This window comes from Anguilla rostrata, chromosome 7 (assembly GCF_018555375.3).
Source record: "Anguilla rostrata isolate EN2019 chromosome 7, ASM1855537v3, whole genome shotgun sequence".
Taxonomy (NCBI): Eukaryota; Metazoa; Chordata; class Actinopteri; order Anguilliformes; family Anguillidae; genus Anguilla; species Anguilla rostrata.
In genome coordinates, this window is record NC_057939.1 from 272,177 (window position 1) to 285,421 (window position 13,245).

Genomic DNA, 13,245 nt, shown 5'->3' on the forward strand with positions numbered 1-13,245 from the left:
CTCTTCTAGTTCACTGTATAACTGCCTGCATTTATGTGCTGCCTTCTATAACCCTTCAGACAGCTGCTAACAGACCCTCACTCAGAGGGACCCTGATGAACACAAGTGGCCCTGCCCCAGCCTGACCTGCCCAGCCCCGCCACGCCCCGCCCCGCCCCGCCCCGCCCTAGCCCAGCCCTGCCCCGCCCCACCCCGCTGCGTCCCACCCTAGCTCCAGGATCCCTGCACACCCTCCTTGGATGTAAGAAATCAAATCAGTATTTTCAGCTTCCTCTTACCATGGTGACACAACAAACACAACAAACAGAGTAAATGTTTAGAGCAAAGATGGCAGGAATACAGACGCAGTAAGAACACTATCCTCAGGATCTCCGTCTCCTTGCTTTGTATGCTCGTCTTTATAAACAGAAATTGTAATTAAAATGAAAATTATCAAGATATTGACTACTGCTAAAAACATTATTATTTATACTACTCATTATTGTATTTGTCAATATATTTATCAAGCCATGATCATCGTCATCATCATATAATTATTACTTTTAGATACCACTACACTTAATCTCAGTATTCTAAAAGCTATGTGCAAATGACACTCTGCCTCCTAGTTAAAGCAGTACCCTCCTTTCACACACAGCAGAGGCCTAATGAGAGAGGGAGGGAGGGGGAGGGAGGGGGAGGGGAGGGAGGGGGAGGGAGGGAGGGGGGAGGGGAGGGAGGGGGAGAGGGGGGGGGAGGGAGGGGAGGGAGGGAGGGAGGGAGAGGAGGCGAGGAGAGAGAGAGGGAGGGAGGAGAGAGGCGGGGGAGAGAGGGAGAGGGGAGGGGAGAGAGGGAGGAGAGAGAGGGAAGAGGGAGAGGAGGGAGGGAGGGAGGGGAGAGAGGGAGGGGAGGGGAGGGAGGAGAGGGAGGGAGGGGAGGGAGGGAGGGGAGAGAGGTGAGGAGAGAGGAGAGAGGAGGGGGAGAGAGGGGGAGAGAGGGAGAGGGGAGGGGAGAGAGGCGAGGAGAGAGAGAGGGAGGGAGGGAGGGGGGAGAGGGGAGGGAGGGAGGGAGGGAGGGGAGAGGGGAAGGGACAGAGAGGGGAGGAGAGAGAAAGAGGGAGGAATAGAGGGAGAAAGATGACAAAGGGGTAAACTGTTGCCTGTAAGTCTTCTTCCTCAGATTCAGATGAATTGATGAGGATGAAGATGCAGTTTGTAGAGCGGCCAGTAGGGGGTCCTTCCCAGTGTCTCTATAGTGGTATTCCACCTCTGTAGCTCTTTCTCTCTCTCTCTCTCTCTCTCTCCCTCTCTCTCGCGCTCTCTCTCTCTTGTTCCCTGTCTGAGCACGCTCAGCAGGACACCTCCATGGTATGGGAGGGGCTGGGGGGCATCTGGCCGCTGAGGGAGCCCTGGGACAGGGTGCGAGACCGGGAGCGGGACCCATCCATGGAGAGTGCGGAGGTGAGAGAGGCGGTGCGAGACCGAGAGAGGCGAGTCATACAGGAAGAGGCCACTGAGAGGGAGCGAGAGAATGAGGGGAGCGAGGACAAGAAGACAGAAAAGAGGTGGGAGGGAAAGAGAGAAAGAGAAATTAGTGCTGACCACAACAAACAAACGGAAAGGAAAAGGGGATGAACATGAACTGAGCCAGGGAGCTGAACACTGTCAATCACGCTGAAGCCCTCTGACATCACGCTATCCATGTAGCCAATCAGCTGCAAGCTTTACTTACTGTAGCCCATCCCCTGGATGAAATATTTGAACGCCTCGGTCAGTTTACTGGGCTGCAGAGACACAACACAGATGTCATTAGATTACTGCTGGACATGGTGACAAACCAATGGTCTCTGAACACAGATTAAGTCAAGCTGTGCCTGTCACAGCGCTGTGCTAACAGGACTTCTGCTAAGGAGGCTGGTTACCTGGGTGAGCTGAGGCAGACCACCACCATCAGCCATCTAATGAGGAAGAGGAAGGGTCGGTGTTCAGTATATGACAATCAAATATGTCCAGTCTATAAGGCTGTTAGCATGCATGTTTGGGTCAGGAAGTGTGCAAGTTGTGTGTGCATTTGTGATTTAGAGAGTAGGTAAGTGGGTGTGTGTATGTGTCACTTTGTAAGTGCATGTCAGCATGTACACAATACCTTGAGGAATGACGTGGTTGTTGGGTCCAGCTTGCTGTTGCACTCCACCTAGTGGACACAAGATAATACAATAATACATTCCACTCAGGAGCCAGTCATAAACACTCTCCACTCAATAACCAATCAAAACAGATGGCCTTTTGCTACTCTTACTGCCACTGATACAAACCTGCTGCTGTTCCCCACACTGCCACTGATCCAAACCCTGCTGCTGTTCCTCCTGCTCTCACTGCCACTGATCCAAACCCTACTGCTGTTCCTCCTGCTCTCACTGCCACTGATCCAAACCCTGCTACTGTTCCCTCTGCTCTCACTGCCACTGATCCAAACCCTTCTGCTGTTCCTCCTGCTCTCACTGCCACTTATCCAAACCCTACTGCTGTTCCTCCTGCTCTCACTGTCACTGATCCAAACCCTGCTGCTGTTCCTCCTGCTCTCACTGCCACTGATCCAAACCTACAGCTGTTCCTCCTGGGCTCACTGCCACTTATCCAAACCTACTGCTGTTCCTCCTACTCTCACTACCACTGATCCAAACCCTGCGACTGTTCCTCCTGCTCTCACTGCCACTGATCCAAACCTACAGCTGTTCCCCCTGCTCTCACTGACACTGATCCAAACCTACTACTGTTCCCCTCACTGCCACTGATCCAACCCTGTTGCTGTTCCTCCTGCTCTCACTGCCACTAATAAAGATCTACTGCTGTTCCTCCTGCTCTCACTGCCACTGATCCAAACCCTTCTGCTGTTCCTCCTGCTCTCACTGCCACTGATCCAAACCCTGCTGCTGTTCCTCCTGCTCTCACTGCCACTGATCCAAACCCTGCTGCTGTTCCTCCTGCTCTCACTGCCACTGATCCAAACCCTACTGCTGTTCCTCCTGCTCTCACTGCCACTGATCCAAACCCTACTGCTGTTCCTCCTGCTCTCACTGCCATGGATCCAAACCCTGCTGCTGTTCATCCTACTCTCACTGCCACTGATCCAAACCCTACTGCTGTTCCTCCTACTCTCACTACCACTGATCCAAACCCTGCGACTGTTCCTCCTGCTCTCACTGCCACTGATCCAAACCTACAGCTGTTCCTCCTGCTCTCACTGACACTGATCCAAACCTACTGCTGTTCCCCTCACTGCCACTGATCCAAACCTACTACTGTTCCCCTCACTGCCACTGATCCAAACCCTACTGCTGTTCCTCCTGCTCTCACTGCCACTAATCCAGATCTACTGCTGTTCCTTCTGCTCTCACTGCCACTGATCCAAACCTACTGCTGTTCCTCCTGCTCTCACTGCCACTGATCCAAACCCTGCTGCTGTTCCTCCTGCTCTCACTGCCACTGATCCAAACCCTGCTGCTGTTCCTCCTGCTCTCACTGCCACTGATCCAAACCCTACTGCTGTTCCTCCTGCTCTCACTGCCACTGATCCAAACCCTACTGCTGTTCCTCCTGCTCTCACTGCCATGGATCCAAACCCTGCTGCTGTTCATCCTACTCTCACTGCCACTGATCCAAACCCTACTGCTGTTCCTCCTGCTCTCACTGCCACTGATCCAAGCCCTACTGCTGTTCCTCCTGCTCTCACTGCCATGGATCCAAACCCTGCTGCTGTTCATCCTACTCTCACTGCCACTGATCCAAACCCTACTGCTGAGGATCATCAGTTATTAACCGCTATAATAACAGCCTCACCGCTGCCTCTTCATGCGGCGCCTGGTCTCCCACCACCAGCATTACTGGGCACCTGGGAGGGGGGGGGATAGAGGGGGGAGAGAGAGTGGGGAGAGTGGGGAGAGAGGGGGGAGAGGGGGGAGAGGATGAATGTAGAAAGAAAGTGGGGGAGGAGAAAGGCACCTATTCGTGAGAAGAATCAAGAATCAATCAAGAATCAAGCGCTCTGGCTGTATTCCTGCACTACTGACACATGCACTACTGTCCCACACATTACTGACACACGCACTACTGACACGCATTACTGACACATGCACTACTGTCCCATGCACTACTGACACACGCATTACTGACACACGCACTATTGTCCCACGCATTACTGACACACACACTATTGTCCCACGCATTACTGACACACGTACTACTGTCCCACGCATTACTGACACACGCACTATTGTCCCACGCACTACTGACACATGCACTACTGTCCCACGCATTACTGACACACAGGACACACTCACTTTAGGGTGCTGCTCCGATCCATATTCAGATCTCTCCGGCTACAAGAGAAAGGGAAGACGAGTAAGAAATCCCTGTGTGCGTGGGCGTGTCAGTATGTGTGTGTGTGGGTATGTGTGTGAGCGTGTGATTGTGAGTGCGTGTGTGTGTGTGGGCGTGTGAGTGCGCGTGCGTGCATGAGTGTGTGTGAGTGCATGTGTGTGTGGGCGTGTCAGTGTGCATCTCAGTGTGAGTGTGTGTGTGTGTGTGTAAGTGTGTGAGTGTGAGTGCGTGTGTGTGTGGGCGTGTGAGTGCACCTGTTGTAACTCTTCCAGAAGAGCTCCATGTTGTACAGATTTGGGGCTTTAGATATCCTCTCTCTATGACACTGCACCAACTCTGTATTTGCTGACAACTCCTCCTACACAACACAACACAATGATTATACACACACACACTCAGACAGTCACATACACACACACACACACACACACACACACACAAGCACACTCACACACGCACACACACACCTGACTGAAGAGATGACTCAGAATTTGCTCAGTGATGGAGGATGTCAAAGTGGTCAGCTGGAGAAAGAGAGAGAGAGGGTGGGGGGGGGGGGGTTATTAGGATTAAAGTAGTCACTGTAAACAGTTGTGCAGGTGTTAATAAAGGTGTTAATAGAAAGGTATCTGTGAACCTTATGAGCAGCCCAGTCCATCCAGCCTCGGGCATGGGCATCAATGTTGATCAGAACCAGGCCTTCCACCAAGTCCGGATTGTTCAGCTGGAACCACAGAGTTATGCTCACACTCCAAACTACACATCCCACTCTGCACCTCATGCACAGACAGGAAATACAGTCCACATATTGTATTAAGTAAAAGAAGAGTCAACAAAGGTTAACACAGTAGACTGAGGCTCTATTCAAACTCAAAGACTAGCATACTAAATCCTACATTAGTATGTACTGTGCACTATATACTAAGATGGACATCGGCATGAATAGCTGGTACACAGGATGTTTTGGAATTGAGTACCCTTAACCACACCACGGGCCTGCAGCCATCAGTAGCCACGTTGTAAACACATCTCATTAGATTGACTAAATTTCACTACATATGCAGATCTTGTTGATTAATGTATTTTCATCCATGGCCAAAGTAAATGAAAATTTTAATATTGACCGCTGGATAATTTCCTATTTAATGTTACTGCTCTCAGTTTCTGTACAAATATTCCACTTTTGGTCATTACTGTCATCATTTATATAGTTTTTTAATGTACCAATATTCCCACAAGCAAACTCCCACATACAGCGTCTTTGGTGTTGCCACCCCCATGGAATCGTCCCTTATCGCTGAATAAAATGTAGCATTCCTTACTGAATTAATACGGGACAGAGTTTTTTTCTGTACTTCCCTCTGTTACTGTTGTCGTCAGAGGTTGTTCTAGGCCAGCGTTTCCCAACTGGTGTGCCGCGGCCGTCAGGTGTCCCGTGTGAAAAAATTTTTTATGTTGGTAATGGTGTTTATTTTTTATGCTTTTGAGAGTGGTGTGCCATGAGATTCTGTAAATTTGGAAAGTGTGCCGCGGAAGTAAAAAGGTTGGGAAACGCTGTTCTAGGCAATTTGCCTCAGAAGTAAGCTGCTTGCATGCTAATGCTAATTTCCAATACATCAGTTGAAAGCTAGGTGGTGCTGCTGCCAGAGTTGTGTCATCAGAAATTATTCCTTGCAATCACACCATACGATTGGCTGCTCAGATGTTGACATGTAGCCGTGATGCACTATGGGGCCTTTTTACTGGTGAGTAAGCTTGGTCACAACACAGTACGCTAAGTGTGGATTGCATTCAGTTTCAAACAGAGCCTAGGAAGAGGTTTAACCCAGTAATGTAAGAGGATTATAACAGTACAGCAATGAGACTCACTGAAAAATTGGAGAGAATGTTGGCTCCAGCACCCACACCAACACCAATCACAGTGCGGGCACTGAAAGAGAGAGAGAGAGAGTTTATACTCTGGGGTATCCCCATTGGTGTTTGGGGATACCCCAGAGTATAAATCCAAACACACACTCGCATCCCAAAACACACAACCCCGAACACACACACACACACATCCAAAAACATAATCCCCAAACACACACTGACATCCCAAAAACACACTTACACTCACATATTCATACTCCCGAACACACACATACTCGCAATACCGACCACACACACACACACACACACAGATACACAGATACTCACACACACACACACACACACACACACACAGATACTCACACTCACTTTGCTGCTTTCATTAACCCTAAGGAGTGATGTGGGTGGAACACACTGAGACTCACTTAAAATACTGCAGAACTGCAGGGATCATCTCTGCCAACTGCTCCAGTGATGCATACTGATACCTAACAACACAACACACAGTTATACACTGATACCTAACAACACAACACACAGTTATACACTGATACCTAACAACACAACACACAGTTATACACTGACACCTAACACACATTTATACACTGATACCTAACAACACAACACACGGTTATACACTGATACCTAACAACACAACACACAGTTATACACTGATACCTAACAACACAACACACGGTTATACACTGATACCTAACAACACAACACACAGTTATACACTGATACCTAACAACACAACACAGTTATACACTGATACATAACAACACAACACACAGTTATACACTGACACCTAACACACATTTATACACTGATACCTAACAACACAACACACGGTTATACACTGATACCTAACAACACAACACACGGTTATACATGATACCTAACAACACAAACACGGTTATACACTGATCCTAACAACACAACACCAGTTATACACTGATACCTAACAACACAACACAATATACACTGATACATAACAACACAACACACAGTTATACACTGATACCTACAACACAACACACAGTTATACACTGATACCTAACAACACAAAACACATTTACACGATACTAACAACACAACACACAGTATACACTGAACCTAACAACACACACACACAGTTATACACGACACCTAACACACATTTATACACTGATACCTAACAACACAACACACGGTATACACTGATACCTAACAACACAACACACGATACACTGATACTCACACTCACTTACACATTAACCACACGGTATACACTGATACCTAACAACACAAACACAGTTATACAGGATATCCTAACAACACAACACAGTTATACACTGATACCTAACAACACAACACACAGTTATACACTGATACCTAACAACACAACACACAGTTATACACTGATACCTAACAACACAACACACAGTTATACACTGATACCTAACAACACAACACACAGTTATACACTGATACCTAACACACAGTTATACACTGATACCTAACAATACAACACGATACCTAACAACAACACGTTATCACTGATACCTAACACAACACAGTTATACACTGATACCTAACAACACAACACACAGTTATACACTGATACATAACAACACAACACACGGTTATACACTGATACCTAACAACACAACACACAGTTATACACTGACACCTAACAACAGAACACACAATTATACACATTACATTACATTACACCCCTAGCAATATAGCACATGGTTATACATTAATCCCTAGCAATATAGCGCACTTTTATACACTGATCCCTACCAATATAGCAAACGGTTATACACTGACACCGAGCAATGCAGCTCAGTCATTTTCCCCACTCTTACCCCAGGGGATAAGCTGCTGCCCCCTCCTCTTGCCCTGGGGCATCGATGTGGATGACAGTGAAGCCCTTCACTATCTCCTGCATTTCCTCAAACTTAAACAGCGTGGAGAAACAGCTCTTATCTGAGTGAGAGAGAGACAGAGTCATCACCATCAGCATGAATCAGCATAGCAATGACTAAGGTTTAGGCAGTTCGTTATAGGGGCTAGGGGTTAGTTATAGGAGATAGGGGTTAGTTATAGGGGATAGGGGTTGGTTGTAGGGGATAGGGGTTAGTTATAGGAGGTATGGGTTGTTATTGGGCCTAAGGGTTAGTTATAGGAGATAGGGGTTAGTTATAGGATATATGGGTTAGTTATAGGGGATAGGGGCTGTTATAAGGATTTGTTATAGGGGGTATGGGTTGTTATTGGGCCTAAGGGTTAGTTATAGGGGATAGAGGTTGTTATAGCAGCTAGGGGTTAGTTGTAGGGTTAGGGTTAGTTAGGGGCTAGAGGTTAGTTATAGGGGGTATGGGTTGTTATTGGGCCTAGGGGTTACCTAGGGGCTACCTAGGGGCTAGGGGTTAGTTGTAGGGATTAGGGGTTTGTTATAAGGGATAGGGGTTAGTTATAGGTAGTAGTGGTTAGTTGCCGAGGATAGGGGTTAGTTGTAATGGTACGGTTAGTTATAGGGGATAGGGTTTGGTTGTAGGGGATTGGGGGTTAGTTATAGGGTCTAGGAGTTAGTTGTAGGGGTTAGGGGTTAGTTGTAGGGGATAGGGGTTAATTATAGGGGTTAGTTCTAGGAGTTAGTTGTAGGAGTTAGGGGTTAGTTGTAGGGGATAGGGGTTAGTTGTAGGAGTTAGGGGTTAGTTGTCAGGATTAGTTGTAGGAGTTAGGGGTTGGTTATAGGGGTTTGGGTTAGGAACAGGTACTTACGTTCCAGGCCCACATCATGGAAGGTGAGAATGGGAGGGCGTCGTGTGTTTCCAGTGCCGTGCACAGTGACATGGAGCAAGCCATGGGGGGTTTCAATGCTGTGCTCCTGAGACACACACACACACACACACGCATACACACACACACACACAGAATAAGCTTTCTGCCACATTATCAGCAGTGGAAAGAGTACTGAAAATACTTAAGTAAAAGTACTGCTACTTCAGAGATTACTTACTGGAATGAAAGTAGTCGTTGATGAAATCACTCAAGAGTAAATAAGTATTTCAGTAAGAGTTACGTTCACGGTACAAAGAAAAATACAAAAAAGGTAAAGATTTAAAGGAAGGGTTCACTTTAAAGTCAGTGTCCTGGCATGGTGTACTCGTTATCCTGTCAGCTGGGTATCTGGTGTGCTTTGTGCAACAGTATCTCCTTTTCTGATTTATATCTTCCACAGAAAAATCCCAAAACAAGAGCAGTAGATGGGGGTTCAGCATTATGCTGGATCCACCCACTACTATTGGGATATTTCTCAGCAGTAGCAAACTCTGAGCAAGCACTGCCACAAAAACCTCGCCAGACATTCAAATGACTGCTACTAGATGATGCCATCAGGAAGGCCCCGATATCAGTAAGCTGTGCAACAATAAACAAGATTCTGTTGTTTTACTTTGGAGCCAACATTTTAAGTGTAGCTCTGCAAGTCGGCAATCCTGTAATACTGCTCGTCGAGGAGTCGTAGCTATAAATGCTGATGCGTGGTCATGATGAGGTGTGGGTGCTCATGATGAGGTGTGTGTGTTCATGATGAGGTGTGGGTGCTCATGATGAGGTGTGTGTGTTCATGATGAGGTGTGTTTTAATGATGAGATGTGTGTGTTCATGATGAGGTGTGTTTTAATGATGAGATGTGTGTGTTCATGATGAGGTGTGTTTTAATGATGAGGTGTGTGTTAATGATGAGGTGTGTATGTGGTCATGATGAGGTGTGTGTGTGTTGATGAGGTGTGTGTTAATGATGAGGTGTGTGTGTTCATGATGAGGTGTGTGTGTTCATGATGAGGTGTGTGTATGTTCATGATGAGGTGTGTGTGTGTTCATGATGAGGTGCGTGTGTGTTCATGATGAGGTGTGTTTATGTTCATGATGAGGTGTGTGTGTGTTCATGATGAGGTGTGTGTGTGTTCATGATGAGGTGTGTGGAGAAGCAGGGGGTGGAGGAGTATGTCATTTTCATTGTGAGCAGGGCAAATAGGTGTTATTATTTTGCTTGCCACTGCCTTTAAGTACTTTAGCATGGGGAAATTTGTTAGTTACACCCCTGCTCACAACAATAAAAATGATGGGAAGAGAGAGCACATTTCCACATACATTTCCTCATAATCTTACCTGGCCTTGGTCTAACAGGATTTGAGCTGCAAGTTCTGCTTCCTGCAGAGGCACATATACCCAACACTGATGTTACTGAACACACCCAACATCAACACTGCTGATACACCCAACACTAACATTACTGAACATATCAAACACTAATACTGCTCAACACATTCAAAGTTAATATTAGTGCAGTTCTAATATTACTGTCCCTAACAGAGAAATTTGCCCAAATACATCTTCATGCTGATAACAGCATACCATACCGCTCCTATGCTAACCCTGTACTTTCACACACTACACTCAGCCCTTCTGCTATACTGCTATTCACACCTGACACTAAAACAGTGAGAAAACCAAATGGATGCCCTAACCCTAACTCCATACCGTACTGCTTCTATGCTAACCCTCTCCTCTCAGTACACTCTACACTAGTGTAGCACTAGTGCACATAAAGCACACCTGCACATTTACTGACCCTTATACTTGCTAGCTCCCCATCTCTCTGGGACTGCTTCAGCCACCTATGCTCTGTGTTTATTGATTCAATGTGATTTTATTTTGTATATTTTATTCTGTATATCCCTTGTTTTATCCCTGGCATCTTCACCTAGTTTTAAAGCACCTTTTATATGAATTATTGTATTTTGACACATGCCTTCTTGGCCAGGTCAGCACTGAAAACTTCTCAATTGCAGATGAGATGGGAACTTCTCAATCACTTTTACCTGGTTAGATTGATTGATGGATTTTTATTTGAAGTAAAAGAATACACACATGATTGTATGCCCAGAGGATGGCAGATAAAAGCTTTAGCGACACTTGCTTACAATGTGGTCCTCAGTCTCAAGACAAAACATAAAATGATGTACAACAGACAATGAAAGGTTAAATAAATAAAAATATATAAACAGTAAGCAGCAGTGTTTAAATATCACAGGTTGTCCTGACTGTAGTGAATCAGGCCTTCAAGGGGAATTAATAACAACATGATTACTATGATCTGTCATTATTACAACCTATAAATACAAGCAATAATGATACTTTAAAATCATTATAATCTATAATTATCATACTTTATAACTATGGTAATTTAAAGGTGCTATAATCAATCATAATCCATAATTATTGCAATCTATAATCTATAAACAAAAAAGTCCAGTGTATAGACTGAGGGCCTATAGTCCAGTGTATAGACTGAGGGCCTATAGTCCAGTGTATAGACTGAGGGCCTATAGTCCAGTGTATAGACTGAGGGCCTATAGTCCAGTGTATAGACTGAGGGCCTATAGTCCAGTGTATAGACTGAGGGCCTATAGTCCAGTGTATAGACTGAGGGCCTATAGTCCAGTGTATAGACTGAGGCGTCAAGACTGAGGCCTATAGTCACAGTGTATAGACTGAGGGCCTATAGTCCAGTGTATAGACTGAGGGCCTATAGTCCAGTGTATAGACTGAGGGCCTATAGTCCAGTGTATAGACTGAGGGCCTATAGTCCAGTGTATAGACTGAGGGCCTATAGTCCAGTGTATAGACTGAGGCCCTATAGTCCAGTGTATAGACTGAGGTCCTATAGTCCAGTGTATAGACTGAGGGCCTATAGTCCAGTGTATAGACTGAGGTCCTATAGTCCAGTGTATAGACTGAGGGCCTATAGATATACGGAGGGAGTAAATGACCCTGCTGGAGTCTCTTGTGCACTCGATGGGTATACTGAGCACTCTTAAAGATCATTTCCAGATCTCCACCCTGTGGGGTGGTGTAAAATGTTTGAAGCGGTGGAAAGCTGAGGTCACAGGGAGAGAACGGCTTTATCTCACAGCCCTGAATGGGTGGAGCTCCCAGGAGCTTCCAGTATCTCACAGCCCTGAATGGGTAGAGCTCTCAGGAGCTGCCAGTCACGCCTGATAATGACTCTTCCAGTGCAACATGGTTAGTTCATTTTAATGATGTCTGGCTGGCAATCATAGCAATCGTAGGCTATACGGACTGTACATGGCTGCAGAGGGTTGCACAGGGATACATAGGGTTGTACAGGGTTGCACAGGGCTACACAGGGTTGTACAGGGATGCATAGGGTTGTACAGGCTGCACAGGGATACATTGGGCTGTACAGGGTTGCACAGGGCTGTACAGGGATGCACAGGGCTACACAGGGCTGTACAGGGTTGTACTGGGCTGCACAGGGATGCACAGGGATACACAGGGCTGTACATGGTTGTTTTGGGATGCATAGGGCAGATAGAACTACACACAGCTGTCTAGATCTTCTCCATCCAACTCATTTAGAATCTGTGTAATTGGAGTCCAACTATGGGTATTTGTTTTTCATTTGAAAACTTTGATTAATAAATCATCCAGAAAAAGTATTCAGTAATGGAGCTGCAGTATGCTGGGGGCAGTAATGGAGCTGCAGTAGGCTGGGGGCAGTAATGGAGCTGCAGTATGCTGGGGGCAGTAATGGAGCTGCAGTATGCTGGGGGCAGTAATGGAGCTGCAGTATGCTGGGGGTAGTAATGGAGCTGCAGGATGCTGGGGGCAGTAATGGAGCTGCAGGATGCTGGGGCAGTAATGGAGCTGCAGGATGCTGGGGCAGTAATGGAGCTGCAGGATGCTGGGGGCAGTAATGGAGCTGCAGTATGCTGGGGGTGTGACTGGGTAGATGCTAGCTGCGTGATGCTTTCCAGCGGCAATCAAGAAGCTGCTGTAATGTAAAGGAGTTAAAGATTGCTGATTAATCTGAAAGTAAAATGGAGCTGCAGTATCTGGGGCAGTAATGAGCTGCAGTAGGCTGGGGCAGTAATGGAGCTGCAGTATGCTGGGGGCAGTAATGGAGCTGCAGTATGCTGGGGGCAGTAATGGAGCTGCA

At 46.5% G+C, this 13,245-nt stretch overlaps 2 protein-coding genes and 1 long non-coding RNA gene across 12 annotated transcripts in view; 2 read left to right on the forward strand and 1 right to left on the reverse strand.

The window, feature by feature from the left end:
* Window positions 1-13,245, forward strand: part of LOC135258686 (serine/threonine-protein kinase 3-like) — a 136,485-nt gene that overhangs the window by 28,482 nt on the left and 94,758 nt on the right. The gene's annotated exons all lie outside the window — the stretch shown is intronic.
* Window positions 867-1,177, forward strand: LOC135258681 (uncharacterized). Its single transcript, XR_010331057.1, has 2 exons — window positions 867-934; window positions 1,078-1,177. It is a non-coding gene; the product is annotated as an uncharacterized LOC135258681 (long non-coding RNA).
* The window catches only part of ndrg2 (NDRG family member 2), a 19,367-nt gene continuing 7,139 nt past the window's right edge, over window positions 1,018-13,245 (reverse strand). For both annotated transcript variants that reach the window (XM_064342137.1, XM_064342136.1), the window contains 14 exons: window positions 10,392-10,433; window positions 9,000-9,105; window positions 8,081-8,201; window positions 6,653-6,715; window positions 6,228-6,288; window positions 4,996-5,082; window positions 4,826-4,882; window positions 4,613-4,716; window positions 4,319-4,357; window positions 3,819-3,870; window positions 2,125-2,172; window positions 1,901-1,936; window positions 1,711-1,762; window positions 1,018-1,491 (listed from right to left, as the gene is read on the reverse strand). In XM_064342137.1, the coding sequence (XP_064198207.1) occupies window positions 1,328-1,491; window positions 1,711-1,762; window positions 1,901-1,936; window positions 2,125-2,172; window positions 3,819-3,870; window positions 4,319-4,357; window positions 4,613-4,716; window positions 4,826-4,882; window positions 4,996-5,082; window positions 6,228-6,288; window positions 6,653-6,715; window positions 8,081-8,201; window positions 9,000-9,105; window positions 10,392-10,433 (1,032 nt within the window). In that variant the 3' untranslated portion in view covers window positions 1,018-1,327. The remainder of the gene's footprint in view (window positions 1,492-1,710; window positions 1,763-1,900; window positions 1,937-2,124; window positions 2,173-3,818; window positions 3,871-4,318; window positions 4,358-4,612; window positions 4,717-4,825; window positions 4,883-4,995; window positions 5,083-6,227; window positions 6,289-6,652; window positions 6,716-8,080; window positions 8,202-8,999; window positions 9,106-10,391; window positions 10,434-13,245) is intronic.